Source organism: Trypanosoma rangeli (assembly GCF_003719475.1).
Source record: "Trypanosoma rangeli strain AM80 chromosome Unknown Tra_15.4_contig_00010, whole genome shotgun sequence".
In the NCBI taxonomy this organism is placed as follows: Eukaryota; Euglenozoa; class Kinetoplastea; order Trypanosomatida; family Trypanosomatidae; genus Trypanosoma; species Trypanosoma rangeli.
Genome location: NW_021705754.1, coordinates 48,160 through 71,302, shown reverse-complemented (window position 1 = coordinate 71,302; position 23,143 = coordinate 48,160). Strand labels below are relative to the sequence as shown.

The 23,143-nt window shown below is 50.3% G+C and overlaps 12 protein-coding genes across 12 annotated transcripts, besides 12 other annotated features; all 12 read left to right on the top strand.

Moving 5' to 3' along the window:
• Nucleotides 1–124: 124 nt before the first annotated feature.
• TraAM80_00585 (tRNA wybutosine-synthesizing protein 4) lies at nucleotides 125–3,331 on the top strand (the record flags this gene model as incomplete). The annotated part of the gene is made up of 1 exon (XM_029377658.1): nucleotides 125–3,331. One exon carries the CDS (start codon nucleotides 125–127, stop codon nucleotides 3,329–3,331), a length of 3,207 nt encoding a protein of 1,068 aa, XP_029242525.1.
• Nucleotides 3,332–3,407: 76 nt separating this feature from the next.
• Nucleotides 3,408–3,440: a microsatellite.
• Nucleotides 3,441–3,957: 517 nt separating this feature from the next.
• Nucleotides 3,958–5,583, top strand: TraAM80_00584 (putative dolichol kinase; the record flags this gene model as incomplete). Its single annotated transcript, XM_029377657.1, has 1 exon — nucleotides 3,958–5,583. One exon carries the CDS (start codon nucleotides 3,958–3,960, stop codon nucleotides 5,581–5,583), a length of 1,626 nt encoding a protein of 541 aa, XP_029242524.1.
• Nucleotides 5,584–5,602: 19 nt separating this feature from the next.
• Nucleotides 5,603–5,649: a microsatellite.
• Nucleotide 5,650: 1 nt separating this feature from the next.
• Nucleotides 5,651–5,685: a microsatellite.
• Nucleotides 5,686–6,259: 574 nt separating this feature from the next.
• Nucleotides 6,260–6,281: a microsatellite.
• Nucleotides 6,282–6,293: 12 nt separating this feature from the next.
• Nucleotides 6,294–9,416, top strand: TraAM80_00583 (uncharacterized protein; the record flags this gene model as incomplete). The annotated part of the gene is made up of 1 exon (XM_029377656.1): nucleotides 6,294–9,416. The coding sequence occupies one exon, from the start codon at nucleotides 6,294–6,296 to the stop codon at nucleotides 9,414–9,416; it is 3,123 nt and encodes a 1,040-aa protein (XP_029242523.1).
• Nucleotides 9,417–9,774: 358 nt separating this feature from the next.
• Nucleotides 9,775–9,795: a microsatellite.
• Nucleotides 9,796–9,954: 159 nt separating this feature from the next.
• TraAM80_00582 (putative poly(ADP-ribose) glycohydrolase) lies at nucleotides 9,955–10,392 on the top strand (the record flags this gene model as incomplete). Its single annotated transcript, XM_029377655.1, has 1 exon — nucleotides 9,955–10,392. One exon carries the CDS (start codon nucleotides 9,955–9,957, stop codon nucleotides 10,390–10,392), a length of 438 nt encoding a protein of 145 aa, XP_029242522.1.
• Nucleotides 10,393–10,429: 37 nt separating this feature from the next.
• TraAM80_00581 (putative poly(ADP-ribose) glycohydrolase) lies at nucleotides 10,430–11,578 on the top strand (the record flags this gene model as incomplete). The annotated part of the gene is made up of 1 exon (XM_029377654.1): nucleotides 10,430–11,578. The coding sequence occupies one exon, from the start codon at nucleotides 10,430–10,432 to the stop codon at nucleotides 11,576–11,578; it is 1,149 nt and encodes a 382-aa protein (XP_029242521.1).
• A 181-nt stretch (nucleotides 11,579–11,759) lies between these two features.
• Nucleotides 11,760–11,790: a microsatellite.
• Nucleotides 11,791–11,851: 61 nt separating this feature from the next.
• TraAM80_00580 (putative dynein light chain) lies at nucleotides 11,852–12,226 on the top strand (the record flags this gene model as incomplete). The annotated part of the gene is made up of 1 exon (XM_029377653.1): nucleotides 11,852–12,226. One exon carries the CDS (start codon nucleotides 11,852–11,854, stop codon nucleotides 12,224–12,226), a length of 375 nt encoding a protein of 124 aa, XP_029242520.1.
• An 85-nt stretch (nucleotides 12,227–12,311) lies between these two features.
• Nucleotides 12,312–12,355: a microsatellite.
• Nucleotides 12,356–12,366: 11 nt separating this feature from the next.
• Nucleotides 12,367–12,390: a microsatellite.
• A 223-nt stretch (nucleotides 12,391–12,613) lies between these two features.
• Nucleotides 12,614–12,672: a microsatellite.
• Nucleotides 12,673–12,796: 124 nt separating this feature from the next.
• TraAM80_00579 (uncharacterized protein) lies at nucleotides 12,797–14,569 on the top strand (the record flags this gene model as incomplete). Its single annotated transcript, XM_029377652.1, has 1 exon — nucleotides 12,797–14,569. One exon carries the CDS (start codon nucleotides 12,797–12,799, stop codon nucleotides 14,567–14,569), a length of 1,773 nt encoding a protein of 590 aa, XP_029242519.1.
• Nucleotides 14,570–14,957: 388 nt separating this feature from the next.
• Nucleotides 14,958–14,987: a sequence feature (A-rich).
• Nucleotides 14,988–15,301: 314 nt separating this feature from the next.
• Nucleotides 15,302–17,011, top strand: TraAM80_00578 (tRNA/rRNA methyltransferase YsgA; the record flags this gene model as incomplete). Its single annotated transcript, XM_029377651.1, has 1 exon — nucleotides 15,302–17,011. The coding sequence occupies one exon, from the start codon at nucleotides 15,302–15,304 to the stop codon at nucleotides 17,009–17,011; it is 1,710 nt and encodes a 569-aa protein (XP_029242518.1).
• Nucleotides 17,012–17,233: 222 nt separating this feature from the next.
• Nucleotides 17,234–17,659, top strand: TraAM80_00577 (trafficking protein particle complex subunit 1; the record flags this gene model as incomplete). Its single annotated transcript, XM_029377650.1, has 1 exon — nucleotides 17,234–17,659. One exon carries the CDS (start codon nucleotides 17,234–17,236, stop codon nucleotides 17,657–17,659), a length of 426 nt encoding a protein of 141 aa, XP_029242517.1.
• Nucleotides 17,660–17,949: 290 nt separating this feature from the next.
• Nucleotides 17,950–19,986, top strand: TraAM80_00576 (putative protein kinase-like protein; the record flags this gene model as incomplete). Its single annotated transcript, XM_029377649.1, has 1 exon — nucleotides 17,950–19,986. One exon carries the CDS (start codon nucleotides 17,950–17,952, stop codon nucleotides 19,984–19,986), a length of 2,037 nt encoding a protein of 678 aa, XP_029242516.1.
• A 165-nt stretch (nucleotides 19,987–20,151) lies between these two features.
• Nucleotides 20,152–20,168: a microsatellite.
• Nucleotides 20,169–20,343: 175 nt separating this feature from the next.
• Nucleotides 20,344–20,760, top strand: TraAM80_00575 (uncharacterized protein; the record flags this gene model as incomplete). Its single annotated transcript, XM_029377648.1, has 1 exon — nucleotides 20,344–20,760. One exon carries the CDS (start codon nucleotides 20,344–20,346, stop codon nucleotides 20,758–20,760), a length of 417 nt encoding a protein of 138 aa, XP_029242515.1.
• A 219-nt stretch (nucleotides 20,761–20,979) lies between these two features.
• Nucleotides 20,980–21,006: a microsatellite.
• Nucleotides 21,007–21,095: 89 nt separating this feature from the next.
• On the top strand, nucleotides 21,096–22,823 carry TraAM80_00574 (uncharacterized protein; the record flags this gene model as incomplete). Its single annotated transcript, XM_029377647.1, has 1 exon — nucleotides 21,096–22,823. One exon carries the CDS (start codon nucleotides 21,096–21,098, stop codon nucleotides 22,821–22,823), a length of 1,728 nt encoding a protein of 575 aa, XP_029242514.1.
• Nucleotides 22,824–23,143: the final 320 nt, after the last annotated feature.

Below are 23,143 nucleotides of genomic sequence, written 5' to 3'. Positions count from 1 at the left end.
AGCCCTATCACAGCAGCAACAGCAGTAGTATCAGCTTGCGGCGAAGGGGAACGCGTACGCTTAGGTGAGAAAATAGATTTTATTTTTGTTGTTGTTGCTTCGAACAAAGGAAGCGGTACTCGCAATGACGCAAGACGGTGCGGCGATGGTCGCCAAGACGGGGGTCAGCCGTGACACTGCGGTGCAGCGCACAAACGACGACAGCGTTGTGAGCAAACGCTCGGCGGTATTCCACAATTACTTTAAGGACATGTACCTGCGTTACTTTGTGCGGAAGTTGTCCCGGCGCTCACCATTGATCAATCGCGGGTACTACTTGCGCATGCTTGTCATTACCGACCTCGTTGAGAGAAGCATTCGCCACCTCCAAACTGCCGCCGCTGCCAGTACGGGGCCCGTACAGGTTGTCTCGCTTGGCGCCGGATACGACACTCTCGCCATGCGTCTTAAAGGCGAGCCCCAATACGCCGGTGTGCATTTTTACGAAATTGACTTCCCGTCGGTTATGCAGTCCAAATCCGAATTGGTCCGAGTCGCTCCAAAAGATGCCTTCCCGGAGGACTTAATGGCGGAACCGGCGCAAGAACTGGTGAAACTGCGGGGAAAAAATTATTATGCAGTTGGGGTGGATCTACGCGACACGGAGCACGACTTTATTACCACGCTAATGAAGGTATCACCTGATTTCTCCCCGCTGCATCCTACGGTTCTCTTTGCCGAATGTGTCATGCAATACATGCCCCCATATTCCGCTTCCGATCTCATCAAACGGGTGGCGTGCGCCTTCTCGAGAGCTATATTTGTTGCGTATGATCAGATAAATCCGTCAGATAGTTTTGGCAACGTGATGCAAGCTTCCCTTCGTTCTAAAGGCAGTCCATTACTTGGGCTTGCGGAAACACCTGGTAAGATGGCGATGCTTAGTCGTGCTTTTGCATGTGGTATGAAAGAAACAGCTTTTGCGAACTTTCACGATCTTTCACATTATTATTTAACGGGGGACGAGCGGCGACGAGTGGAGGCGCTTGAGCCATTTGATGAGACGGAAGAATGGTGTGAGATGTGTGAGCACTACGGCATCACCATGGCTGCAACGTCGCATGAGGTTGGCATGCCTGCCCATCCAGCATTTATGGGGACAACACGCGAGGCTGCAACACAAGCCTCACAGGCAACAGCGCAGGTTGCTGCACACGTTGAAAAGTGGCCCGTTAGTCGATTTGGTTTTGAAGGTTGGGGCAATGGGCAGGCTTTTGCAGAGGAGCTTCCCTCTGGAGATGTGGTCATTGTATCGTTTGGTGGTTTTTCTGCCACACGAGGTCATCAGAGGACGAACACAGTGCGGGTTCATAGTCTTTGTGAAGGAGATTACAGGGTCACCACCACCTCTTCCAGTGCGGAACCACCTGCCCTTGTGTTTCACTCATTCAGTCGTGTAGCGCGTGGGGTGTATGTGGTGCTCGGCGGCCGCACGAACCCCACGGATGTCATGATGGATGCCTTCTTGCTGCAACTGGACTTTCCCGAGCAAGCTGCACAGGTGCAAAAAAAACATATTGTGGCTTGGTGGTCAAAACTTGAGCCAGTGGCGGGCGCTGGTGAACTTCCAGAGGCACGTTACCGTCACACTGCGATTGCGGTGGAAGACAACACAGAAAATTTGCAGCGGTCTATTTTTGTCTTTGGAGGTCGCAATGGAGCAGGTTATTGCTTGAACGATGCATGGATTGCGAGGGTTTGCGGAACGACAGTGCATTGGAAGCGTCTGCCGCTTGCAGGCGAGATCCCACCTCCGTGTTGTTCGAGTGCAGTGATTGATATTCGTGCCACCACTGCCGTATTGCTCAGCGGTGGCCTGTTGGCAGGCGATGTCTGTGAGGGTGCTGTGTGGCGCGTGGACTGGGCAACAGGCAATTGCTGCAAAATGTCATACGTGTTGCCTCCACGCTTCTCTCATACGATGTGCCATGTGAAGGTGGACGGTGTGGCGCGTGTCCTTGTCCTTGGTGGTTCAACCTGTCAGCCACGCGAAGGAGATCTGTCGGCGCTGCTCCTCGATGCTGAAACAGGTGAGACAGCAAGTGTGCTGGCACTCCCTCCGGAGTGCCCAACATGGACCCGGCACTGCTGTATATCACTGGGTGATGGCGTTGTAGCGGTTCTTGGCGGTGGTTTCACATGTTTCTCTTTTGGAACCTTTACCGTCAAGCCGTTGCTCCTCTTCCTGGGTGATACTAGCGACTGGAATGTGGACAAGCGACCCAAAACTGTGGTGGCGTCATGTCAGCTGCCTCTGTCTCCACACCTCCCGTTTAAACGGCCTCAGGTTGAGGTACAGCCGTTTAGCAAAGAGGCCTTTTTGGCACTTGCGTGTCAACCAAATAAGCCGGTCGTCTTCCGCAAAGTTGATCTGGGATCCTGCGTGGACGTTTGGGCAGATCCGGCATACTTGAAGGCAAGGGAGGGAAACATGATGGTTTCAGTTCACGTTGCTCGGGAAACGCACTTGCTTGACTTTGTAAGGAAGAACTTTGCGTTCCAGCACGTTTCGTTTGCCTCGCTGGTGGACCACTGCGTGGCGGCAACGAGTAACTCTCCGAAGGCGGAAGGAGAGGCCTGGTACTTTCGTGCGGTGGCGCCCAACATGAAAACAGAACGTGCAAATTTATGGAAGGACTTTCCAGGTTTAGGGAGCGACTTTGTGCTCCCACCCGCCGTTGCGGAACATGTCGAGCCCCGCATGCATCAAGCCTGTCTTCGTCTGAATGCTCCGCCGCTGCAACTGTGGACGCACTATGACACTCTGGACAATGTTCTTTGCCAGGTTGTGGGGAAAAAGCGTGTCGTTCTTTTTCCTCCTAGTGAGTACAATAACCTTTACATGAGCGGAAGTTCCTCGGTGGTGTTGAACATTGACGCACCAGATTTGGACCGATTTCCTCGTTTTGCAGACGCCTGCCGCCATGCCACTGAGGTTGTGCTGGAGCCTGGGGATATGCTTTTTATACCATCCCACTGGTTTCACCACCTCACGACGATGGAGGGAAGCTACTCCATCAGCGTTAACGTCTTCTTTGAGCGATTTCCCCGGGAAGACTATGATAAGAAGGACTTGTACGGAAACAAGGATTTTCCGGCGGTGTCGCGACTACGCAAGCGCGTCGTTGAACATGTGCAGCAGCTTATTTCTGAATCCGCTAGGGAACGCACAAGTGATGGGCAGCCCCTGCCACTAGAATTTGTCGAATTTGCTCTGCGGCAGGCAATTCAGGATCTTGAGGAAATAACTGATAACATGGCCGCCTCTCAAAGCGGTGGTGAACGTCATTAATAATTTGACTGCATTCACAGCAGATTTACAAAAGATGCATGGGTGGAGCCGTTTGTCCCTTTTCACTGAGGGCGCTGGGGAGGGAAGGGGAGAGGGGAGGGGGAGAGGGATTAAGCGTGTTAAGACGGTGTTAAATACCCATACAGTTCCGTGCACCGCTTCCATGTGTCCTCCTGCTTCGTGTAATGATTGCAGGGCCTACTATTACGTATGGTTGCTGTTGTTGTTTCATTTTACTTTATTGTCTCTTTATTTCTTTTTCTACTTTTTCTTTTTTGTTCGTTGCTTAATGTTTGCAGTTTGATTTGTTTGTGGTCTGTCATTTGTTGCAAGACAGATAGGTACAAGAATTTTTTTTTTTGCACCCAAGTTAGGGGGTTTCAGGTGGAGAGGCAGCCACCAGCTGTCTTTACTTTTTTTCCTTTCTCACTCAACTCTCATCTTCGTGTACGCAGTAACATAAATACACACACCCCGGGAGGGGTACTTCAGCAACGGAACAGAGGGGGAGGGGGAACTTATTGGGGAATTTGAAAAGGAACTTGGGGGAGGGGCAGTATTTCCTTTTTAACCGTCTTAATTTATCCTCTTTATTAGCTTTTACTTTGGACATGATTTCTCCACGCATGGAGATGGAGGTTTCGTATTCTTCCACTCTTATCATGTGCTGGGCGGCCCTACTGGCTGTGATGTCCTGGGTTGCCAGCCGCCCCCTGCAGGGACTGACTATTCTAGTTCTCTCAACCATCGCACTGACTTCGCCCCATGGAGAGAGCCGGATGCTTCTTCCCATGCTATTCTTGGCAGAAAGTTTGCTAGACGACGTCGTCTCACCAGGCCGTTTACCAATCCATTTCTACGCGTCAACGCTTCTTTCCTATCTCACACTTGTCGTTTCGCGCAGTGCAAGGCTGAAAAAAGTTGATAGAAACACCTACCCGGGAGCCTTTCTTTACATTGTCGTTGGTGTTGTGGTGATGTATTTCAATTGTGCGGATTGTGTTTTTTCCTTCGGTGCAGCCGCGTTTGTGTTATTCGGGCTTTTATTTTTTCTCGCCCTTCTTCCTGTTTTGGGAGAGAATGAAGCTGTCCTGGTCGGTTCCTTGGTGGGGTTTCACATTTACGACATGGTAACAAACAAATGCGCAGACAGAGATGAGGCGCTGCTCCAGGCGTCTGGGGTTGTTGCAAGCAAGACGCATATTGTTGGAAGAGGAGCTGTTATGTCTGCAATTACGATGGTTGCTGTATTATATCTCGGCTCTAGATGTTGTATGGTTCCCCGTGTCAACATTTCTAAGTCATCCGAACGAGTTATTAGCGTAAGCCGGATCACACTTCTTTTTTGGTCCTCGCTGGTCTGTGTGGTTGCCGTGATGTATGCGGTGGTAAGCTCACAGCTTGGGGAGAATGTATTGAGGTGGGTTGTAGAATATCTTATTTTGAATCGGTACCGTCTATGGATACTCATTATGTGGGGGATCACCATTCCATTGTCAGTTATCGTTGTGGATAAATTTGCCGTTGACTTGCGCAAGACAGCAAGGCGCAAAATGTTTCATTTTATCGCCGTTTTTGTCTTTACTCCGGTGGCTCTTGTTGATCCATATTTTTTGTCCCTTTCCCTCTCCTTGGCTGTCACCATCGGTATGATTGTGGAACTCTCGCGGTTTTACGGCGTCTACGGGTCTTCTGCCATCAATGAGTTTATGTTGAGGCATATCGATGACCGTGAGTCCATTAAGGGTGCAATACGCACGCACATTTATCTCATTTATGGACTGGGTTTCTCAATGATGCTGCGTTACCGCCATGAGCAGCCAGAGTCAGTGGCGGAGCTTTCACGTTGGATGGAGCTCTCTATTAATATCATTCCGGGTATCGTGGCCCTGGGCATCGTGGATGCGTGCGCCGGCATTGTGGGTAGCACCTTCCTCCTCTCATATCGCCGTGCTTTGGGACGGTACCTAAGTAATTGCTTTTTTACCGAGAAAGCAAATACCTCGATAACACATAAGACGACCACAGGGACCGTTGGTGGGCTAGTCTGTGGGGTCTTGTTTTGGTTCCTGGTTTTACTGTTTGGGGGAACCATGAAAGATGTAGCTGCAGGACAGAGTTTTATTCTTATTCTTATTTGCAGTCTCACCGAATGCTTCATTGAGGGTATCGATAATCTACAGCTCCCGTTAGTGGTGGATGGGGCTGCCCACACGTTATTTGCGTTGTGGTTTTATGGCAAAAATGGTTGAATATGATTTAAATAACGTGAAACAATAATAAAAAGAGCAAAAGCAAAAAGGAAAAGAAAGAAAAGCTTGTGTGTGTGTGTCTGTGTGTGAATTTTGTTTGTGGATGGAGCCTTTGAAACATACGCATGGGCAGAGAATAAATATGGTGTTCTGCCTCCTCGTATGTTTTTTTCTTTTGCTTGGGAGGAGGCAGCACGGAAAGATTATGGAGAAACGGTCAATGTTGAATGTCGAGTAGGTAAAAATTAAAACCGGGTTGTATCTGTCGCGTGTTTACTTCTTCCCAGGCATTATGCGCACTCACATGTTGTTTAAAAGGAGCAACCGAAGGATGTGTTTTTTTTCTTTTTTTTGGGTTTCGCAGTTTGTCTTTGTATCAGATGTTTCCAGCTATTTATACGCTTGCCTTTGTGGCACCTATTAACAAAGACGTGTCGTCAACCCGGTGTTAACGATTCGTTTGCTTTTCCCCACCCCCACCCTACACTTTACCCCATACTTCGATGCATGTTATTCCATTCAATGTGTCATTTATTCTGGTGTCGTTGTTGTTTTTTCTTTTTTTGGAACGCTTCTACCGCTGCTTCCACCTTTCTGGTGAGCTAGCCGCTGTTCTTCTACGCTCTGCCTGGTTGTCCTCAACCTCTCTGCACAGGGAGAGAGAAAGAAAGGGCTAGTGTGTGTTTGTGTCTGTGTGTTTAGGTGCCGCCATGGTGGGCCGTGGCAACCAGTTTGCCACAAGAGGCGAGGGCAGCGTCAGGGCCCCTCTTGCATCCCTTGGTAGTGGGGTGAGATGGCGCGTGAGTCAAGACCAGAGGGAGATTCAAGACAAGACGCCGAACGTGCTCCCAGTCATCCCAGCATCTACGCAGAAGCAGCGTACATCAAAGTCCTCCGATTGCCCCAAAAATCCGCTGGCACTATTGGCCTCGGAAAGTCGGGCGATGGCAGCTCGCAACAACTTGCAAGAACAGTGGCGAAGTGCCTTGCTGGAGTACGAGGTTGCCCTGAAGGAGCTCGTGACAAACAGCACGGATAAACCCCCCTCGGACTCGCGCCTAATGAAGACGTTTCAGCTGTACGATGCGGTGTCCCGTGTCGTCGCGGAGCAGTCTCCGGAGTTGGCGGATATGCTGAAAATGTTCCGCATCGAGTTCTGCCGCGCCACGCTGATAAAGCAGAGTCTAAACAACTTCACCCCGCAACAGGGCGCTGACGGTGTGGATGACGAGCTGGAGGAGCTTGGGAGGACTTACTTTGATCAGGTGGAAGCGCTGCTCCGGGAAAATGCGGCACTTCGCATGGAGGTGAGTCTTGGCAACACGCGGGATAAATTGGCTGAGATGAAGGCGCAGATTGAGCGACTGACGGAGGTGAGCGCCTACTACGAAAATGAGGTAAACCTGTTAGGGCGTGAAAATAGATGCCTGGCAGAGAGCTACCGCAAGTCGCAGGAGGAACTTGCTATGGAGAAGGAAAAAAATATTTATTTGCATGACAAATTTGAAGATGAAAAACAGAGGCTGTTGCAAGAGAACAAAGACATGCAACTACGTCTCTGTCGTCTACGAAAGTACCTTAGTGATCGAGAGTCTACTATCGCCAAGGATAGCTACAAGAACTTCAAGGATAAGAAGATGAGTATCATGACGCGGCTGTTTGACGAGGGAGATGAGCGGGTGTCGGTGTTGGTGATGCTGAGTCAGCTGGAAAGTCGCGTCAACGAGGAGCTTGATAACTACGACAGAGAGTCGCTGCTGAGCGAGGAAGCTGCTCTGCCGGAGCATCAACAACGAATGTTAAATACAGTCTCTGTATTGTTGGAAGAAATGCATCTGTGTGAGGAACGCTACCTTCGTCTGGTGCCACGCGCCCATTCGCTTATTGGAGAGGAACGCGACGAGACAGACAGCTACATCACACTTTTGGGTGACGAACGTCTTTACGAGGCACTTGTGGCGAGAACCGCAGTGCGTAAAAGACGGAGTCTGGGATTTATGGAGTCCGAGACAGAGGTGACGGGGGAATTTTCGCCGGTGGCGGGGTCACCCAGTAGCAATGACCTTCAGCAAAACGAGATTGGAATCGCCGTGGAAGACTCAGGTTTGCCTCTGTTGCGGCCAGAAGCACAGGAAATCGGGTCTCAGGCGTCCGTCTCGCAGAATGTAGGCTCTAGTGCGCGGCAGCTGGAACCACAAAAGGAAATAGTGACACATGAAGCAAAGAAGAAAGAGAAGAGCGGAGCAGAGGCAGACGCGGCCGAAGTAACGGTGGAAAAAGGACAAAAAGAAGTAGTGAGGCTTGCCGTGCCATTGAGCGTGGGGATACGGGATGCAGCTGCTGAATCGCTGTCGATTGTCAGAAAAAAGCAAGAAGAATGGGTTGACAACATTTTTGGCACAGCGGTAAATACCACCAACCTCTTGAAACGTGTTCTAAAGAACAGTAAATCTGAGGGAAACCAGACAGATCAAGAGCGTCTCATGCATGACTTTATTTCAAAACCACTGTTAGATGTTAGTAGCAATAAGTTTCAGTGTGGTATCGATATATTTACAGGTCCAGGACCACTGACGCAGTCTTTCCTTTGCTCTGTCAAGCACGTGGATCCTGTCGATCCACTGCCCGTTCCACAGGGCACCAATTTCATGCATGTGAAGTACCGCAATCCACTGCGTGTAGAAGCAGTGGATGAGGATTCCGAGGCGGCGGCGGCAATTGTACCAAATCCTGAAGCTATCGATGAATGGGGAAGAAAGGCGTACGTGCGTGAGGCAATGGAACCGGAATCTTCTGCGTTGAACACTGGTTTCCAATTATTCACTGAACTTGGTCGTCCGAGCATTTTAAAGGCGGCAGCCGCGGGAGTCACTGTGGCTTCCTCCTCAACACCAGCAACAGCAGTGTTTGAGCGGTTGAATCCTCTTTCTCCCAATCGATCCCCGGAATGGTTACTCTACCAGAACCTTTATGGGGGTTACCGCCCCTTAACACCGCGGCTTATTGACATGTCTTATATTGATCATATACTTTTGAACTCCTGTGAGCGTCACTTTGACCGCTGTGAGGAACGCTACATGCGTTGCCTTAAGCAAGCACGCACACGAGCGACAAACAGTCAGATGGCGTTGAATATGGCAGAACGATTATTCAAGGACACGTACACGTTGACAGATTTTCAGGAATCTGTCATTCGGGAATTAGAATCTCGCTACTGCTACCCAGAACTTGTAGCAAAATCTCTCTATGAGATTCTATGCTTTCTTGACGCCACAAAGGCCTTGCATCCGTTGGTCGATTTGTATCTCAGCTGCATTCGGGGCTTTGAGTCACCCAGCCGCATTCATTACATCACTTATGTACTATACCAGATAAGTGTGAATTGGCCGTCTTCAAATCCGGAGGAACCCGTTTTGAAGGAAGATGTTATCACGTTGCTGGAACACATTTACAAGAGGGCATCTGGCGTCACCAGCATAGACGCCAGCGACATACTCACGGAGTATCAAATGGCAACGCGTTCAGCCCCTATCACCTGGGCTTCGCTGCGCAGTTACCTGGTAACAGCCATGTTGCACTTTGAGGATCCACTACTGCTCTACTTTAACGGGTTGCTTAGCTACAAAGCGACTTCCAGCGCCGTGGTGGAGATGAACTACGAAGAGTTTGGGTCCGCGCTCAAGGCCACGTGGGAAGAGAAAGTTGAAGGAAAGCTTCTCATTCGCTATCTTACTGCCTCGTGTGGGTTTAACAAGAAGGCGGAGCTGACAACAAAAGAGTTGGCATGTGTTGCAGCAAGCATGTGGAGCTCGCACTTGTGGACGAATATGTAAATGATAGTCTTGACAACTTATTTGGGGGCCCATACACACACACATACACACGTTTTTATTCAACTCACTGTGTCTTGGGTCATCGCGAGGTGACTCTGTTGGTGAAGAGAGTGAATGATGATGGGCATCCCGTTGTGTTTCAAATGTTTGGTGCACTTCCTGGTAGCGCGGTTTGTTAGAAGCACTGCTGCTACCGCCTCTTCCAGAGGGTGGAGGTGCTTTTGCATGTTTTAGATGTGAAGAACTATGGGGGATTAGCATGACTCTTGTGTAGGCGTGTGTGTGTTTGTTTGCTTGCTTGTCCCTGCCTGCGCATCCACGTTGCATTTGGGGCATTGTTGTTCCACGCACCTATTTTTGTTTGTGTGTGTGTGTGTGTTCCCACCTTTGCGGTAGTGCTCTGGGGAGCATTGAAGGTGGGGCAGCGATCCTTTTGAGATCTTTTGTTTTGTTTTTATTTTCATTTTTGTCAACGTGTTGGCAAAACGAAACATACACATACAAAAAAAAAAACTTATTGAAGCGACTGGTGATCTTTATGAAGACAAGGCAGGCAAAGATCACCGCCTCCACACGACTGCAGCAGCGGACCCTAGACTACTTTTTTGGGCACAACGGCACCACAGCGCCTGTGGCGCTTGATGGGGTGAGTCGCGAGTGTTGCTGCGTCACCCTGCCCTGGTCTAAGGAAAATCGATGTCTTGGGGATGCCGGTCAACTCTGCAGCGCCTGGGGCGTTATTATGGCCATTTTGGCAAGAGATGCCTCTCAAAACACGATGGATCTTCAGATTTTGTTGCAGAGACTTTATCTTCATGACTCCTTTGAACGCGTCTCCTCTACGTTTCACTTTGGAGCTCTTTGTTATGTAATTGACCACATCATGGACTCCTCGGAACGTGCCGCCTTTTTCGATGTCACGTTGCCGTGGATGAAGCGCCTCATGCGTGAAGGCCCCTGTGAGCCTCCCGCATGATTTAAAGGCCCTTTCGCAGGGAAAGAGCCAACGTTTAATGGTGGCCCATGAGGAAGCGGCTACCTTGTTGACGTGTGGCTTTTTTTCACTTTTCCCTAGTCGTTGCTTTAGTTCTCACTCTAGAAGTGCGTCGTCAACTAAGCTTGCACCGTTTAATTTTGCGGATTTGTTCTGCCTTGCGCCTACTGGTCGCCTTGAGAGTCATTTTGCCAAAATACGGTGTCTGCTCCAGTACTTTACATACTGTTCCCATCACACCGCCCCAGTGAAGACGTGTTTGGAGTTTTATCGGGTCTGTTTTGCGTCTTTTCCGGACTTTAGCAGGAGTTCCAACCCGATGCAGAGCGTTTGCATGAATGTGAAGGGATGCATTGAGGACCGCTACGGGAACCTTCAGGTTGATTTTGCCAACAAGGTGTTAGGCGGAGGCGTTCTGCAAACTGGTTGTGTTCAGGAGGAGATACAATTTGTGACGTGTCCGGAGCTGCTTCTCTCACGTCTCTTTAGTGAGCCACTTTTGGAGAATGAGGTGCTGTTCATGAGTGGGGCCGGGCGTTACAGTCTTTCGGAGGGGTACGCTAGTGGTTTTCGCTTCACCCGCGGGCAATCACCACACGTTGTAGTCTCAACTGTTGGTGTCAGTACTTTACATGAAAAATCTGTGGAGTTTGTATCAACTCCACTGCATGATAAGAATGATGGTGGTGCCGTACTGATGCGAAACTCCTGTATAGTTGCCATGGATGCGGTGAATTTCCACAATTGTGTGGGAAAACAGTACACAGCGTCGTCGGCGACACGCGAAATAAGAAAGGCGTTTGTAGCGTTTAAAGGAGCATCCGATAGTACCCTGTCCTCCGTTTACTCGGGTCCTGTTGCTACTGGCAACTGGGGATGTGGCGCATTTCATGGGGATCGCCAACTGAAGGTGATGATTCAATGGTGTGCAGCATCTGAGGCTCGGCGACCGCTCATCTATTTCACCTTTAATGACGACAATCTCTGCTGTCAGTTTGGGCCTGTCTACGAAAAACTACAGAGAGAAAAATGGAGCGTGGGCAATGTGTTTATGTTGCTCCTTGCCTTTTTTAGCGATTGCGCCAGCGCACCAACAGACAGCGTTGGTGAGGGGAAACTGTTTCAATACATCCTCTCTTCGCCGAAGCCGCCGTGTACAATTTTGTAATGCGGTGTGGAACTCACCTCTTACGTGAGGTAAAGGGTGCTGGGATGCGCAAATGTGATCAAAGTTTGATATAAAAAAATGCATTTAAGCGTGTCCTATTTTTGTTTTTACTCCCTTTCAGTCTGTCTTTTCGGGTAAGGTGTTTTTACCTGTTTTTGTTTTGATGCCGTATATGTTGGCATATTGTTATTATTATTATTATTTTTTTTTTTGCTTGTCTGTTGGGGTAACGGTGGAGCATGTGTGTAGTAATAAGAAAAGAGTGCTGCCATCATGCAGACAGACACTGTTGACCCCACGACCTTCTCGCTGCGCCCGGAGCACAAGCATAAATTTCGCCCCAACGATATCCGGCCGGTGGTTCGTTCCATCATTGAGCTGCGGCTTGAGAATGAGGAGTACAAGGCGGACGAAATTCAGAGTATTAGCAAAGAGATCGCCGATACTGTGCGGGATCGGATTCGTGGTATGGACCTCGAACGATACAAAATCATGGTGCACTGCATGATTGGGGAGCAGCGCGGACAAGGGGTGCGTGCGGGGTGCAAAATGTTTTGGGACTCCGACACAGACGACTACTTTGAGGAGGTGTACGTTAACCAACACCTCTTTGCCGTTGTGACTGTGTTTGGGCTGTACCAGTACTAAATGGAGGCGGTACCCCTTCAGGCTGGGCTCCTTGTTGTTGTTATGGTTGTTTGGCTATTACTTCCCTTGTACCCTCCCTTTTTTTTGTTGTGTGTGTGTGTTTCTTGCATGTGTGGTATGCGCGTTGTGAGAGGTAGCAGAGAAAGAAAGAAAAAAAAACAGAAGAGGAGGGGGGAAACCTTACGTAGCAGAAGACACATAATAGTCAGAATACCAACAGCGGGGTTGAGGAGGAAAGTGAATATGTACAAACGTTAGATTGGCTCATTTTTTTCCACATTTTCTCCTTCACCCTACCTCTACTGGTGGGTGTCACGCCATGACAGCCGGCGAAGGAGTTGAGGAGAGGGATAAAGAAAGAATTGAGGATGACGCCTACTCACAACGTGTTCTTCTTGCTTTGTTGTTGTGTGTGTCTTCGTTTGTGTCATGATGTGTTGTTGCTGGGTCACAAACAGCACTTTTGTGTTGGAGCATGCTGCTTGGTTTTCTGTTGCTTGTCTCACTGCGGGGGGAGGGAGAGAGAGGAGGAAGGGGAGAATAAGAGCGGGTGAAAAACAGGGATGAGTAATGCCAAGGGCCAGGAGTAAGTCGCTGGTGGCAGAAAGGGGGACTGTGAACAGCTGGCAGTGTCTTCCGCCTGAGCGTAGCGACAAGCCATTCTGGTTGGCGCTCAACGAATACATAGCACCGTCGAGAGAGCCGGAATTTCCACTGGCACGTGAGGAGTTCTATGACTCGACGCTCTCGGGGCTCACCGCGCCGGGGCAGACCACGCTGTTGAGTGATGACGTCATGAAGGCGGCGAATGAGATGCGTGAGTACTACGACAGCATTTCGTTGTGGAATCCACTTTCTTTGGCGCACCATCTCGGGATGAAACTTGCTATGGTTATTGAGCAGTTGCTGCTGGCGAAGGAGTACGGATTGGTTTCTATGTTTTTTGTTGTTCCATGTCGATCATGCGGGTGTGACATGTTACGTGTGGACGCCGTTCGTGAGATCTGCTTCCGCGCCACGTATCACCAGACAAACAGTATCCGCTGCCCAATATGTACGGACCACACGGAGGTAACGGATTTGACAAATGTAGGGGTTTTCTTTCAAGAACGTTTCCCACCCGAACTCCTGCGTCGAAAGTACCATCGGCTCTTTTACAGTGACGAGGCGAACCGGCGAAGACTCGAGACATACTTTTGTCCACCGGGTGCTGTCTTTGCTTTTCGGATGTGCCTTCCGGAGGGTGGGTACCTGATTATAGCACCAGGAGTGGGCCTTATTGTGGAGCTTCAGGTTGAAGCTGCTGCCGACTTTATTGGTGGAAATTCACCCTATCACGTAATCAACCTTACAATTGATAAGTTACTGGCTGACGAAGGTGTGAATGTGGAACGAAGTGAAAGGGGGCGTCCTCTAATACGTGCCAAGCATGGTAAACTTCTCTGCCGCGTGTTTAATGGCACACCATATGGGGGATATTTGGACATCTTTGTTACATTCGATGAGCGTCTTGAGCTATTGGCCCCACAGACTCCCCTTGTAACGAGTGTCCCCATGGTGCTGCATAATTCCTCACGGGGCCTACGATCCCCGCTCTTTGATTTCTTTATTCCAAGGCCCCCTGGCAGCCGCACCTCTGGTATCTATGTCCTGCATTCCTTCGCTCTCTCTGGTGAGGAGTTTGACGAACCCATCACTGCAGGTACGGAGTCAGCCCTAGCTGTAATTCATGAGGTGCATCGCTACTCCTTGGAAGATCATCATGGCCTATTGCTCTCTGTGGGGCGGGGCGGTAGTGTGTTTGAGTCCTCATTTCTTTCCGTGACGGCGGCGCTTGCCTCTTCGCTCTGTCTTGCGCAACGCGTTGTGACACGTCTTGGTGCCAATGTGGCTGCCGCCCTCACGTGTATTATAGCGCAAGGCACAATGTACATGGCGTCCTTTCAGGGGCAGTACGATGACGACAAAAATGTGCGCTCCTCATATCCCGACGTGGATGTCGTTGGGCCCGCGGTGTATGCGGCGATGCACCCGCCTGTTGCTCCGAGGGAAAACACCGGTGGTGCGGATCCCGTCCAGCCTGCGGGCGGCTGTCTACGGATTGAGCTCCGGTCCGCCTCGGAACAGCAAACGGCTGTGTGTCTTGACCCTGCCACTGCAGACGCGATGTTTCCCTTTCTTCTCTCCTACCTTGGAGATCAGCTGGACTCCTTCTGGGTTCTCACTGAACCTCAGGCCCTGGTGGTGGTGGTGCCGTTCTCAACGCTGGGTGCAACACTGATGCTGCCCTCCTTGTTAGATCCTGACATGTACACAAAAGAATTATCCGGACCCTTTGGCTAACAAGCCATTGCAAAAAATAAAACTAAGGGAAATTTTAAAAAAGTGAGGTTCGTACCTCTGCCTGATTTATCCACGTATTGTCCACGCGTACAGGTCCGAACGAGAAGAAGAAGATGGGAGGTATGGTGGGAATAAAAGAGAAACATGCGATTCCTGTGTCGTTGCCACACGCGCACAGGAAGAACAAAAGTAAACATGGAGAGAAGCGTACGATGACAGATGGGGGACGTGGGAATTTGTTGTGTGGGTCTCGGCGACTCATCTATTCCCTCTTCATTGCAATAGTACTTGATGTACTCTCACATGTGTGTGAAGGCAAGGCCTCCTGCGCTCATGAGAGGTTTTCAAGATGGAGTTAGATGAAATGGTTATAGTTACCTGTTGAATCTTTTTTTTTATCTTTGTTTTTTGTTTTGTTACTGTAGTTACTTTCTACTTGGCTTGCGCATTTTCTTTGCACTCTTCTGGGGTGTGGTTTCTCTCAAAATGCCGCCGATAAAAAGAAATATGAGGGATGGTGGAAAGAAAGGGTAATGGCTCTCAGCGCATAGAGAACGGTGTTGTCCACGGCATGTGGTGGTTGTTTCTAGCTCGCTTGCGCACTTTTCCTCTCCACACATACGGTACTTTGCTGCGGTCGTTACTTTGTGCCTCTGTTTGTTTGTTTGTTTTTATTATTATTGTCGCATTGTCATTTGTGTGATGAGTTGTCGCAGCCTCGAAGACAGAGAGATGGTGGGTAGTAGTCGGCTGGGGATGCGGCATGTGCGTGACTGCTGTGGTGGCGTAGCAGCCAATCCGTCGCTGCTGACACTGGCAGCTGTTACGACGACGACGACTCGCATACAATACCGTTGGCAGTCTTTCTTTGGCGAGCATCGTGAAACGGCGCGACGGTCACGGCAAGCACACAGCCATCCACTGGCACCCAAAGATCCTGCTGCACGCAACATCGTAATTCCCGACACTGTACACGCCAAGTCTTCCTCTCCAGCGGCTCTTCCTGCGGAAGTGCTGCAGAAACGGGCACAACGTGCGCTTCTGAGGCAGCTGCAGCAGAACCTTGTCTGGGAGGGCACTGTCATTGACGATGAACGGCACGACTTAATTCAACATTTTGTTAAGCTTCGTCAGAACCCCAAGTACCGGTCCTCAAAGCAAATGATGATTTTAGGTGGCAAGGACATGTTGCGGGAACTGTTTGAGGACGGATACACGCCGCGGCATCTTCTTATCCGCGGCACACAGGAGGTACCTTCATGGACGAAAACGAAGGGGGTAAAGACGGAGATTGTGCGCGTTGATCGACGCGTGGCAGAGGTCTGTGCCCCTGGAAATGACGGCTACATTGGTGACTTTGACATTCCTTCACCCCCGGCAAAGGAGAATCTTATAGCCAACAAGCAACGATTTGACCGCATTCTTGTGCTTGACAATGTTGACGAACCCGGTTTGCTGGGAACCTTGCTGCGGACCGCCGCTGGCTTTCATTACGATGCGATTATTACGACCAACCACTGTGCTGACCTTTATGACCATCGCGTGCTTCGGGCAGCTCGCGGTGCCCACTTTCAGAAGGGAGTGCCGATATATATTCTGAAAGACGAAGACGGCGATGACGTGTACGGTATGTTGAACCACATTCTAAAGAGAAACAACATGTCCACTGTTTGCTTTACCCCGGTCGATGATGATGTGGAGAACAAAAGTAATGTCAAAGAGTCAACAAGTGTGGTGTCGCGTAGCCCCACTGCTCATGTAGGTACCGTTGCAAGGGAAGGGCTTTCTGATTACTGTCATCGTTGCTTTACAAATGAAGAGGCGAAGGGTCAGCTCCTCATTGCCGGTCCGAATCATAAACGTAATTCGCTGCGACGGTGGTCAAAACGGCTTGCCAGCCCTGTGACTCGGTTGCTGCTGGATGAGGTAACACAGACTGATTTGTTGGTAGCGCTTTCTGTTGTTATTCATGCCCTGCGGCCGCATGGAAACTGGGATTATCTCCCCACGAGCGAGACGCCTGACAGTCATACCGCTACCTTGGAGCTGCAGACATTGAAGGCAACGGTTGATATTGGTGCGGATCGTCTAGATCTACGCGAAACGGACTTGAATCTTGATGAGGAGGAACAAGTGGAGAAGGCCCGGTTAAAGAATGAGTTTATGCGATGGAAGCGGCTGCAGCGTCGAAAAATGAGCGACTACGAACACTGGATGGAGGCGGAGACGCAACGCGTGCGGGAGATGGCGGCGAACGAAAGGCGGCGGCAGGTGATGCCGTGGGCTCGACTGTATTGGCGTCACCAGAAGGGGGCAGCAGGGCTGCCGCCGTCGGTGCCAAACATCATTGATGAGTATCGCATGCCGCTTGATCGTGACGCTCTTCGTGAGGAACAGGAGGTGAGTACGAGCTATGTGAGGCCGGAGAACTACAACCGGTAGGGGCTGGTGAGTTGATAATGCCACAATGCTTGAGACCGAACAACCGTAGTAGCATAGGGGTTAGTTTGCGTGTGGTTGATGTTTTTTTTTTGTTTTGGACGCCATGCACAGAGACACAATCTTCAGTGCACCACCATTAACACTGTTTGTCACCACTCAAGGTGGTTTACGCATGCCACTCCCGTCGTTGCCCCTGTTTCTTGACTGACGAGAAGAATAGAAATGTCATTGTACTCCATTTACATCTTTAACCGCTACGGTGACAATATCTTCTACATGCAGTGGAATCGGACAAGTGCAGTGCAGGAGGGTGAGGCACGCCTCGTCGCTGGCTTCATCTACACACTGCAGCACTTGTCGTCACAACTCTCCTCCACTGGTACGGGTGGACTGAGGGCAGTGCAAACCCCACTCTATAAGCTTCATTATGGCGAAACAATGACTGGATACCGGGTCGCACTACTTACGGATAGGAATGTGAACACGGCACTGGTGCAGGGTATATTTATTGAGATGTTCCGTGATGTTTTCCAGAAGACTGTAACGCGGAATCTAAACTACCGCCACGAGCCTGGGTGCACGATCACCAACCCGGAGTTTGCGGAGGGGCTGGAAGCTCTCTTCCGTTCAAAGCAACTGCTAAAATGAAAAAGTGCCTTCATGTGTTTTGGCGTTTTTCCTTCCTCTCTCATTCACACACACTCACACACTCATGTCACATAGATGCATCTACGTGACTCCACTACAACCTCCCGGAGGTGAATTTAGGTGTTGAGCTCTAAACAATATTTTCTTTTTCTTGAGATTTGCGTTTTAGGTGGCCAAACATTGACTATAGTGCAAGACAGTGGGACGTAGTTTGTGGTTGGGGAAGTGAGGGGTCGTTCCCTTGTGGTTGTTTTCTTTGCGGCTCCTGTTTGTTGACTGCCCCTGCGCAGATGGACGACGGCACAGGTCACCTCATACAGCCGTTTTCCATCATTGGCATGGGCGCCTACGGTACCGTCTTTAAGGCCTTTCGGACGCCGAGGACGTGCGGAGACAAGGAGGAGATCCAGCATAGCGACAATGCTCAGGCTGTCGCGGTCAAGGAGACAGTCTTCACGGAGGTGGCAGATGACATCACAGTTGTGCTGAAGGAGGTATCCTACCTCACCAATCTGCAGCACCCCAACATCGTCGCATATTTTACAGCATTTACAAACCCTGGTGTAACGTCTGTCACACCGTCACTAGACTTGACGAAAACTCAAAGGGATGAAGAAGAAACTGTGACTCTAAGCTTTTCCAAGGTTCCTTCCTTATGTTTAGTAGAGGAGCTTGTCGAAGGGGCTTCTGTTGCGAAGGTGCTTAAGATGACCGCGGAGGGTCAACTTTCAAAGGGGATGTCGGAGGTTGAGATTGCCGCCATACTGTGCGACGTCCTGCAGGCACTTCTTTACATTCATGAGGGATGCCGTTTGGTCCATCGTGATATTAAACCATTGAATATGCTTATGGATAGTAAAACCAACTCTGTGAAGTTGTGTGACTTTGGCACCTGTGCCGATATGAGCCAACAAACCGGGCGCTTCACGATTATTGGCACCATTGGCTGGATTGCGCCTGAGGTTCTTGACAGTGGGATGATGGACTGTCGCTCTGGCCACGTCACGTCACATAGTTTTCCTTCAGATGTGTGGTCTCTTGGCGTCTCCGCGCTTGAAATGGCGTTGCCGACCATTCGAAAGACAGCCTTGTCGGAGCACATCAAAGATTTTAGCGCCTCAGCGTGTTCTGCTCAGCCAACGGTAGAGACTTCTCGAAGGGGTTTCCTGCACGAGAAAATCTCTTCAGAGCGTCTGCGTGATTTCATAGCATGTTGCCTTCGGAAGGACCCACAAGTCCGATCAACGGTTCGCCAGTTATTATTGCACCCGCTCATTGTGGCAAACGAAGTGGCAGACGCGCAAAAACGACAAAAGCAAATATCAGCCATTCTTTCCGCGGTAAGTGCGGCCAACATGTCGAACCCTGCTTCAAATGAAAAAATGGTTGATGACGCCATTCTTCTGCCACAATACGCATCCTCCCTGCACTCGAAGAATCGATTCATGGAAGCTATAGCGGCGATTAAGAGGGAATTTTTTGCCGCCCATACACCTTTGCCAGAGAAGTCTCGCGCCTCACACTACACTTGGTGCTTGCCAGAGCATCTTGCACGCATGTCATCGTCTGACGAATACCGTTACATGCCAACTCCCTCAAGACGGCAGGGGCTTGGTCAAGTGCCCTCCGCTTGCAATGCGCAGGCAAATTTGCGAAGTACAGCACCTATCAAACCAGTTTTTGATTCCGTCATTCTACCTGCTACAGTGGAGACTCAACGTATGACACTAAGTATCCTACGAAAGTACCGCAAGCTCGCCGGGGCGAGCACATCGGAAGGATGGGGGGATATTGATCGGCGGAATGTTGCATGCTACTCACTGGATGATTTAGCCTGTCAGCACCTAAAGCATGAGCGTTTTATTCAGTTGCATGATGACCTGCTACGTACGTTCAAAGCAGCCTGTACGGCTATTCCTGACTTTACAGAGAGTTTCCTTTCTGCGTTTATGCAGTCTTTAATGGTTTCAGACGATGATGCGCAGGATCTGCGGCAGTTTATTGCCTACGTTTTACAATTGCAAAAGGAAGATCTTATGCACACTCATCGTACCCAATTAGAGACATCGGACTTCAGGTCAGCGACGTCTAAAAGCCCCGCAGACGGTTTTTCCCGCAAATCGCAACCAATGACCTTTGTGTCAGCTGAAGATTTTCTGCGCTTTCCGCGGATGCCTCAGGCAGCAGGGTTTGTGAATGCGAGTGATTGCGGTGGTGATGCCACCACTGATACAATACGGCAACAAGCCCCCCATGTAAACCCGTCGGCCTACTTGTTTAACACCTGGCTGAAACGAAAGCAGGCTGATGTAATGGATCCCTTGTGATGACTGCTAGACAACACTTGGAAGTTATTGTGGCGTGTGCTGGTGTTTTTGAGATGTTGTGGCAGCTGTGTTGGACAGTGACGACGGTTTGGTGTCGACATCACCGCTTGTTTTTTTTTTTTTTACTTTAGGGCGAAGGGTTAAGTTCTTTTTTTTTTCCTTATTTGTGTGTGTGTGTGTGTTCACAGCTAAAGCATTGTTCCACCTATGCCTTTCGTCGCTCTATCCTAATATCTGGCACATTTTCTTTCTTTTTTCGTTTTATTTTCATGCGAGTGAACCACACACTTGTGTCGGCTCCCACTCAGGAGGGCGTGGGTAAGACGTGGGGCTGCTCCTTTTGCAGTGGTAGTAGTCATGACGAAGCTAGTGCGCAAACTCAAGCAGATGGCCAAGAAGCGGGCCCATCGCAACACTGTGCTGAAGCGAAAGGCAGAGCGAGCCCAAAAGGAGATTGAGGAGGGTGAGAAGCTCAACCAGGAACGGCTGGAGCGTGAGACGGATCTTGAGATACACCGCCTCACCACACAAGGCGAGGAGTCGGAGGCGGAGGCGGCAATAAACAAAAAACTTGTGCGGGTGGTTGGAGATCTCGTTTTGGAGACCCCGCAACGGAAGGCAAAGAAGCAGGCGAGTCGCAAGCAGGTAAAGCGGAAGGAGAAGCTGAAGGAGCGCGGCCAGGCTGTTGCGGCTCAGCTGGGGAAGAAGTGGAACACAAAAAAACGACGAGTAAAGCAGCGGGCTCAGGCCCGCAACGAAAATCTCCAGGATTAATTTAAATGAGACTCGGTTGACAGCACGCCTTGGCGAGTGTGCAGGGGGTGGGGGATTTTTTTATTTTTTTTTTGCTCCTCTTGCTCTTCTTATCTCACTCCCTTTTTCCGCTGTGTCTGACTGTGTGTGCGGTGATTACCTCTACTGAAGCGTGGATTTCTGTTCCTACACATGGCCGATTCCTACCTATCTTGCTCTCTTATCGGGCTCTCTCCTTACTTTTCTGTTTCTTTTTTTTTTTTTTTTCGTTGGTCTACTGCTTCATTTGTTCTCTCCCACTGTGTGCCTGTTTATGTGCGAGGGAGAGAGACATCCTCAGGTCTGTGGTAGCCAAGATGGATCTGCCGTTAAACATTGACCAGCTCACGGCCCCACCGCAGCTGGACAAACCACCATTGTCACCATCGGTGGTGGTCGCTTCTCCCGCTTCGATCCCGTGTTCTATTCATCCACTACCAACAGCAGCCGTGGATGCAGAGACGTCCTCCTCTCCTCGTGAAGGGGAAGGAGTATCGCAGCCCCCTCCACTGGACGAGACTGGCAATGATGAGCACTTGACCATTGAAGACCTCTTTGGTGACTTGTTCGAGGTGGGGGATCATCGGCCGGTAGACCCTGCGTTGCTCGACACACGTAAGGTGCTTTTGAGCCTTTTCGGCGACCACGTTCGCGAGGAGGATGTCGACTTTGAGGATGAAAAGCAAGTCACACTGGCCAAGGAAGTGGCCGACAATAAGGCGGAAGCTCGGTTTGCTGCGGTGGAAAAGTGCTTTGGGGAGGCAGGTGCAGCTGCTTTAGAAGATCAGTGCGTTGAGCCCTTTGGATGTCTGCGGTCATCGCTTCCGGCCGTGCCGGATCTCGGCCCACATGAAGAACTTTGGCTCGCAGACATGCCCAAAATTGCTCCCAATCGCCAAACACTTCACATGGAACCGCAACCATTTCTTCCCTCACAATGCAAACCGCTCAACAGCACGGACCGCATGCTGTTCACAACGCAGAACGTTGTACGATGGGCACATCACAAGGGAACGAACACGTTCATGAGCAACGCTCGCGTCGTGCGCTGGAGTGACGGTAGTGTGACCTTACACGTGGGTAGTGATTTGTTTACCTTGCAACACTCAAAGGAAAGCGCCGTTACGATGCTTGCGGGCCCTGTTGTTGTGCATAAGGGCACTGTTGGGGTTCCCGCAATGGTATCGGCACTCAATCCAGAAAAGCACCTTGTGGTGGAGGGTGCTTCTGCATCCTCAATTGAAGAGGCTGTGATTGCTGAGAATGCACGATTCCGCTCTGTTTCCAAGCGACACAGCCTTGCCTACAGCGCACCGGCGTTACCTAACATCAATTGGAAGATGACAACAGCACGCACTACCATTGAAGAGTATGTTATGAAGGAATACAACCGTCGGCAGAAACTTATTGAACAACGTAAGAGAGAGGGACGTCCCATGACGTTGACGGAGCAAATGGAAATGGAAAACGAGCTACTACAACGGCTGAAGACTATCAGTGCAGAGGAATTGCTGGAACAACAGCAAGAGCAACAACGGGAAGCTGCTCTACGTTCTGCGATTCGTCAGCAACCCCATAGTCGCGGTCGTTTTGAGCGCGCTACAACCCTCGAAGGTGGAGGAGACGTGGCTGCCAATAGCTACGGGAGAGGTGCTCTGGGCGGAAGCTACGAAGAAGAAGAGGGGGACGGTGATGCCGATGATGACACGTACGAGGTGATGTTGGAGCGGATGCAGAAAAAACGTAGGCGGGAGGACGACGCCGACAATGTCGCGCGTCTGCATCGCATTCACCAACGGGAGGATGCGCAGGTGGCGCGGTACGGACCTCTAATTGAGGCCTTGCGTGGCATCGTCCCACATCTTCCCTCGGGGACAACGGCGCTCGGCGCGGTGCAGGGCACTCTGGATTTCTTGGGAACAGGCGCCTTCTCCGCCGCCGTGGTCGAGAAGGAGGTGCCGCTGATGATGGAGGAGGTTGCTGATGAGTGTCCTGATGTGGATCTTACTGCTGTGCGGAACGAGCTTCAGAAGTTGTTCCCGTGAGCGTGTTCGGCGGCGTTACCCGCAGCGCCTCCAACAAAGCAATCCCGGAAGGGACCAGAGTGACGAGGCGAAGTAGAAAAGAGAGAGGAAAAAAAAAAGATGAGTCAGGATGGGAACAAAGAAAACAAAACCAAAAAAGGCAAGTGGGGCTGTGGGAATGAGCGCAGTCACTTCTCCCCATTTTGTTTCACGACAGTAACTGTGTAAGGAACGAAAGAACGAGAGTTGGAGCAATGGAGGAGAATGAAAGGATGTTGTAAGGATATCCCATCCCTGCGGGTAGTGATTTTGAGTTTCAATGTGGGCGTGCTTCTTTTTTT